We start from the raw sequence: 7446 nt of genomic DNA on the forward strand, positions 1-7446 counted from the left end.
CCTTTAATTTTCTTTTTTCCCTTCTTCCTGTCTTTCTCCCCCCCCCCCCCCGCCTTTATTTCTTTCTTTCCTTCCTTCTTCTCTCCCTTCTTTCTTTCTCTTTTCATGTCCTTTCTCTCATTTGCTTCCTACCCCTTCCCTTTAGGGAGCTTTTATAATTCTAGGTGTCTTATACCAGTTTATAAGTAGCTGAGTCTTAGATTTATCAGTTGTACTGATTTTTATGTTTTCCGTCTCATTAATTTTTACCCTTACTTTTAATTCTCTCCCTAGGTTTATCCTGTGGCATATTTTCTAGTTTCTTGAGTTGGATGCTTCGTTAACTTTCAGTCTTCCCCATTTAATAACACAAACGTTTGAGCCATGGGAGTGTTTTGTTACATTCTATGAGCTTTGCTACGGAGCGTTCCGACTGTTGTGTTCCGAATGGCCTATAATTGCAGTTTTGTTCCATTCTTTGAGTTACTTAGGAATCAATTTCCAAGTGGTTTAATTTTTTTCTGTTTATCGCTTTGTTTTTAATTTCTGTTTTGTGGTCAGATAATGTGGCCAGAGAAGGGCAGCTTGTCAGCGCCTCAGAGGCTGTGTCTGTGGCTCAAATGCCCTGTGTCTCTCAGTTCCTCACGGATGCTTGAATGAAACGTCTTTTCTGTTTGTATTAATTTATGACACAGAGCTTGTTTTTTCCAAGCTGACATTCCCTGAAGCACAGATCCTATGAGTAGCGCTGGGGATTCCGATTCCCCCAGCGCAGACCCAGGAAGCCCTCAGGCAGTCCCCGTGGACCTTGCCTCTGCTCAGCGTCTCCTGATTTCAGCCACTGCTCCCAACTCCCCACACTGCCTCGAGCAGCCAGTTTTCCATGGAACATATTTCAGGAAATTCCATTTTAATGTTTTATTTCTTGAGGGTGAACTACGTATGAAGTGTCCTGGTACAGGCATACTTTGTTTTTACGGCACTTTGCTTGATTGTGTTGTTCTGTTTGTTTGTTGACTGCACTGGGTCTTCCGGGTGTGCAAGGGCTTTTTCCAGATACAGCGTGCAGACTTCTCATTGTGGTGGCTTCTCTTGTAGCAGGCACAGAAGTTGTTGCACACGGGCTTAGTTGCCCCAAGGCATGTGGAATCTTCCTAGATGGGATCAAACACATGTCCCCCACGTTGGCAGGCTCAAACACTGGGATTCCTAACCACTGGACCACCAGGGAAGCCCTTATTGTATTTTTCATCAGTTGAAAGCTTTTGGCAACCCTGCATCAAGCAAGTCTCTTGGAGTCATTTTTCCAACAGCATTTGCTCACTTCATGTCCCTGAGTCACATTTTGGCAATTCTTGCAGTATTTTGAATTTTTAAGTTATTATTAAATGTCCTTTGGTGATCTGTGTAATCAGCGATCTTTGATGTTACTGGTGTAAAGAGATTATAGTTTGCTGAAGGCTGAGATAATGGTTAGAAATTTTCTAGCCATAAAGTAATTTTAAAGTGTGTAGATTGTTGCTTTAGACATAATTGTGTGACTGTTGCACATTTAGTAGACTATCGTGTGTATTTACTCAGTCGTGTGCAACTCTTTGCAACCCCATGGACTGTATGTCGCCCACCAGGTTCCTCCTCGTCCATGGAATTCTCCAGGCAAGAATACTGGAGTGGGTTGCCATTTCCTTCTCCAGGGGAGCTTCCTGACCCAGGGATCAAACCCATGTCTCCTGTATTACCCCTGAATTCCTGAGAATGGACGGACAGAGGGGAACAAATTAATTTAAAAAAAAAGAAAGAATGGACAGAGGAGTCTGGTGGGCTACAGTGAATAGGGTTGCAAAGAGTCAGACACGACTGAGTAGGTGAGCATGCATGCAGGATAAAGCTAACTAGGGAGCGTTTGAGCAGGGCAGGTCACAAGGAGCTCCCTGTCACTACGTGATCATCCTTCAGGGATGCCTGGGAGGGGATGCTGGCCCTGAGAGAGAAGCTGACCTGAAGTCTCTCCGAGGCTGAAGGATTCAGATTTATGGTGACTCTGATCCTCCATCCCACCTCATAATGATGATTGCTGTCTTGGCTGCCCAGGACGCGTAGTTTTTCTTTTCTAGGAAACACTGTTTCTGCACGTTCTGTGACCCCCTTCTCCACGCCTGCATCTCCAGCTGTCAGCAGCATCTCTCAAGATGATCAGAGTGGCGAGGGAGGGAGCGGAAGGCAGATCTGACCTCGCTTGCATTATTGGTCTCTGACATGTGCAGGCCTGAGAAGTGCCGCCCAGTCAGGTGGCTCTGCATCCTTCTCTCCCATCCGGTTGCTATGGTGAGTGACCTGTCGGATCCCGGACATGAAGTAGATGCTGGGAGAAGGCTGAAAGCTGGAGGACCATTCAAGAGATCCATTAGAAGCATTAATGAGCTTGGTCTTCCCTCTCTCCATAATGGACTAAACATTAGCCCGCCCCACTAATGCGTTCTTGGCCACAAAGAAACCTACAACAGCTAATGCCCTGTTCCCTATTATGTGGATTTCAGTGACAGAAGAAATGCTTTCATTATCAATTCCATTCATAGACTTATAGATGCTTGAATCACTCGAGCCTCAGCCTCCTCTGGTTTGGGCATGAAAGAGGCGATGGGAATGGGAACAACAAAAAAAAAAATTGTCAGCATCATCAACAAACACCATGCCGGGCTTTGGGGACACATCAGAGCATATGCTGAACCACCTGTTAACTCCCGTGGGCCCGATAGCTCCTTCAACACTGGGTTTCAGGCTTAGAGAAAACAGACTCTCTGTTGCCTAAATGGTATGGAAGCTACAGTTTTCCAAGGACCCTTTCTCAGCACAATATACCAGGAACTGTCCTTGTGTAGAGGACGTTCCGGTGGGTGGCAGGGGTACAGTGAGCATAACTGTGCAAGCCTCTCATCCCTCACAGGGGACAGCTCAGCTGGAGGCACTAGAATCCCCACCCATAACCTGGGAAGGTCCCAGTGGGCACTGACTGAGCATCTTCTCCCGGTCCCTTGGGGAGGAGGCAGCATATGCTGTATGTGTAGAGAAAAGGGGGGAAAATTACTGGTGACAAAAAAGACAGAATGGGGACATTGTCAGCACTCTCGTCAAAGTTCCTATTCTCCCCCTCCTATGCACGTGACAAGCCTGGACTTCCTTGATCCCTGAAGTTAGATGTGGCCATGAAACTCATTTTAGACACGAAATGTCAGTAGAATGAAAATGTTGTCATTTCAGTGGAAGTAAAAGCATAAAGTAGAAGAGCTATTTGAAGAGACAATGGCTGAGCATTTTCCAAACCAAATGAAAGACACTAACCCAGAAGTGCAGCCAATAAACATAAGGAGAGAAGAAGTGTAAAGAAATCCACAGGTCGGCAACCTAGTGAAACTGCAGGAAAATCAAAGATCAGACCTATGAAAAGACACAGATGGGCTTCAAAAGAAGTGAGGTAACTGTGGGATTCTGAATTCTCAGACAGAGGTTAGAGGAAACTGGGCTCTGATTCGACACGAAGAAAGAAAATAGCACAAGTACTGCCAGCAAAAACACCTTCCAAGGATGAGGCTGAGAGCTTCCACGATAGCTGAGGGGTCAAGCATCTGCCCGGCGGTGCAGGAGACACAGGTTCAATCCCCGGTCTGGGAAGAGCCCACAAGCCGGGGAGCAACTGAGCCCATGCACCACAACTGCTAAGCCTGTGCTCTGGAGCCTGGGAACTGCAGCTACTGAAGTCTGAGTGCCCTAGAGCCTGTGCTCCCCAACAAGAGAAGCCACCACAGTGGGACGCCCACGGGCTACATCTGGAGAGGAGCCCCGGCTCTTGGCAACTAGAGAAAAGCCCGTGCGGCAATGAAGACCCAGCAGAGTCAAAATAAATAAATAAATAAAATTTTTTAAATAAGTAAAAAAGAATGAGGGTGAAATAAAGATGGTTTCAGACAAATTAAATCAGAAGAGTGTGTCAAGAGGAAATTCTAAAAATGGAAACCTTCTAGCAGAAACAAAGTGATCCCACATAGTGAGTCGAGGCGCAGGAGAGAAATAAATGTGAACACGAGTGTAATCAAACTTTGATAATAGCAATACTGTCTTGCGAAGTGTTTTTAAAATTAGGCTTAAAATACAGGGAACAGGGACTTCCCTGGTGGTGCAGAGGTTAAAGACTCTGCTTCCACTGCAGGGGGCACAGCTTTGATCCCTGGTCAGGGAAGGAAGATCCCACATGCCATGCGGTACAGCCACACACACACACACAAAAATACAGGGAACAATAACATAATAAATCACGAGGGAAGTAAATGAAGAAAAAGCTCTGTATTATCCAGAAAGAAGCTGATACTTATGAACTTTAAGCCTTGATAAATTATCTTTGATTGTTTTCACTTGTAGAGTAACCACGAAACAATTAGTTCTACAATGTCTAACTTACAAACTAGTGAAAGAAATGGAGCTTTTAAAAGTCTATTTAAAGAAAGACAGAAGAAAATGAACCAGCATAAAAGGAGATGCTAGATTTAAACCCAAATATATCACAAGTGATATTAAACATGTAAGTTTAAAGACAGGTAAATGATAAATTAGGAGTTTGGGATTAGCAGATGCGAACCATTCTATGTAAAATAAACAACAAGGTTCTATTTTACAGCACTGGGAACTATCTTCATCACCTTGTAATAAACCATAATGGTAAAGAATATGAAAAAGAATATATGTGTGTGTGTAGCTGAATCACTTGGCTGTATGCCAGAAACTAACATATACTTCAACTGAAAAAACAAAACAAAACAGAAAGACAGGTAAATGATGACACATCACCAGTAGCTGTGAATGGCAGCTTTCCCCAAGCCCACCTCCTGCCTTGAAAGCAAAGGACAGCAAGACTCGGGCTGATGACTGACAATGCCCACGACTGCCCGGGAGCATCACATGAGTGAGCGTTAAAGGCAGGGGCTGCCCGGCACACCCCTTCTTCAGCTCCCTGCGGGCCACTGTGGTTTGGGCTCTGCATCTGCCTTGTGTGGCCCTTCCACCTCACTTGATGACCTCCTGTTGTCTGTGCAGCTGCTCGATCAGCCCCTTGTCCCTCCTCCGACCCACCGCTCGTGGTCCCGAGAATAGGCAGCCCGAGCTGTTCAGACCTGCAGCTCCAGAGTTCCGAGGGGCAGCGCTGGCACGGAGGACCGCTCCTTCCTTCTTACCAAAGGGCTTTTCGATGAAGGGCATTTCATCTTGACTCCAGGCAGCAGGCTACCCTGCTTCAAGAACTAGTTCCCATGGAGCCAGAAGCCTTAGAAATTTGCCCTTACAACCCTCACCACCGAATCCCACTCAGCAGATTTCAGTACCACCTGGCATCATGCCGGAGAAAGAACCCCAAGAAAGCCAAAAAGATGGCCAGCTGCAAATACAACGCCTGCAACGTGGTCCCCGTCAAGAAGCTGGAGCAGCACGAGGCTGCCTGTGTCAACAGAAGCACAGTGGACGAAGAGGACAGTCTGAGTCCCCAGAAGGTCAGCCTTCCAAATGCAGGGCAGAAGGGCAATGGAAACGCCTCTCCGGTGTCCCCCTGTCTCCTAATCCCGACGTCTGGAATGCTGATTGCACAAATTGCCACCCCATGTTTGTCCTTACGTCTTTCATTCCCCAGAAGCTTGTTTGCAAAGGCGACACCAGAGAGTCAGAGACAGACAACCACACCCCATCCCTGACCACCCCCCAGATCATCAGACCGGGAGAGTGAACCGCCAGCAGCAGAAAGAAGATACAAGCCTCTTTAATGCATGATGGGAGATGCAGTTCACCAGAATAAAAGGCATACAAACAAACTACACTGGGGTGCTTTTTTTGTTTGTTTTTAACCTGCCTAGCAGACTCATTTTATTTTATTTTTGCCTGCACTGGCTCCTTGTTGCACACGGGCTTTTTCTAGTTGCGGCGAGCCGGGGCTACTTTTCACTGCTGTGCCCAGCCTTCTCATTGCAGTGGCTTTTCTTGTGGAGCACAGGCTCCAGGCACAGCGGCTTCAGCAGTTGTGGAGCACAGGCTTATTTGCTCTGCGGCATCTGGGATCTTCTGGGACCAGGGATCGAACCTGCAGCCCCTGCACTAGCAGGCGGATTCTTAACCACTGGACCACCAGGGAAGTATAAGACTTTAAATGTGCATAGAAACTACACAATATTAAAATGGCTTTAAAATATACTATTTAATGGTATCCTCACAAGAATTCAATGAGGTAGATTAAGTATCCACACTTTGTAAATTAGGAGACTGGGGTTTAAACAAAAGAAATGGCAAGGCCAGGGGAACATGATCAAAAGCAAAGGACAGAGATAAGTCAGTCCCCAGGCCACGTGTCCTAACCTATGGTGCTCAATTGTGTTTTTTGGGGTTTTTTTAAGTAGTTGTAATTTTGCCACCCCTGGCCCCTTCAACTGTTTATACAAAGTGTTATGTAAAGATTTCTTCTTGGGAAAAAAAGAGAAGTTCCCAGTGTTGGCCCTAGAAACTCTATGGTTAATAAAATACTTGGACTAGAGAATTGCCACATAGGAAGTAGGTAAAACAAGAAAGTGGTATGTAAGGCATATATCTATGAAATTCAGGTCAACAAGACCAGGAAAAAAAATAATTGGTTCGGAGCATGAAACAAATTGGTCATGAGTTAGTTATTCTCGAAGCTGAATAAAGGATACAGTTTAATTCTCTCTACTTTTATTTAAATGTTTATTTTACTATTTTATTACTGTCTATTTTTGTATAAATTTGAATCTTACATAATAAAAATAGTTTATATGTATTTTAATATATTTACAATATATTTTAATATAAATACATTATACAATCTTATATATTTTATATAAATTAGATGTTATATGTTTTAATAAAAATAGTTTTTAAAATATGTATTATATATAAATTTGAAGTCTTCGGACACGACTGAGCGACTGAACTGAACTGATAATAAAAATTGCTTTAAATATATTTTATGATATACTTAATATATTATAAACATATATATTAGTGGGTGAAGTGAAGGTCGCTCAGTCATGTCTGACTCTTTGCGACCCCATGGACTATAGAGTCCATGGCATTCTCCAGGCCAGAATACTGGAGTGGGTAGCCTTTCCCTTCTCTAGGGGAGTCTTCCCGACCCAGGGATCAAACCCAGGTCTCCCACATTGCAGGCAGATTCTTTACCAGCTGAGCCACAAGGGAAGGCCAAAGTCAACTGCCCCCTCTGAGGGTAGCAAGGATAAATTAGAGACTTGGGATTAGCAGATACAAACCACTATATATAAAATAGGTAAACAATAAGGTCTGAATACTGAATAGTGCAGGGAACTATATTTGATATCTTGTAATAATATATATAAATATATCAGTGATATAATAGTGATATTCAATATCTTGTAATAATATATATAATATATACAACAATAT

The 7446-nt window shown here is 44.1% G+C and overlaps 1 protein-coding gene across 1 annotated transcript; it reads left to right on the forward strand.

Moving 5' to 3' along the window:
• Positions 1 to 5276: 5276 nt before the first annotated feature.
• GTSF1L (gametocyte specific factor 1 like) lies at positions 5277 to 5787 on the forward strand. Its single transcript, XM_055425696.2, is given in 3 exon segments — positions 5277 to 5568; positions 5571 to 5717; positions 5720 to 5787. Coding segments are annotated over 3 exon segments (507 nt in total).
• Positions 5788 to 7446: the final 1659 nt, after the last annotated feature.

The sequence above is a fragment of the Moschus berezovskii genome, chromosome 15 (genome assembly GCF_049115385.1).
Source record: "Moschus berezovskii isolate FMDL1 chromosome 15, NW_MosBer_1.0, whole genome shotgun sequence".
Taxonomy (NCBI): Eukaryota; Metazoa; Chordata; class Mammalia; order Artiodactyla; family Moschidae; genus Moschus; species Moschus berezovskii.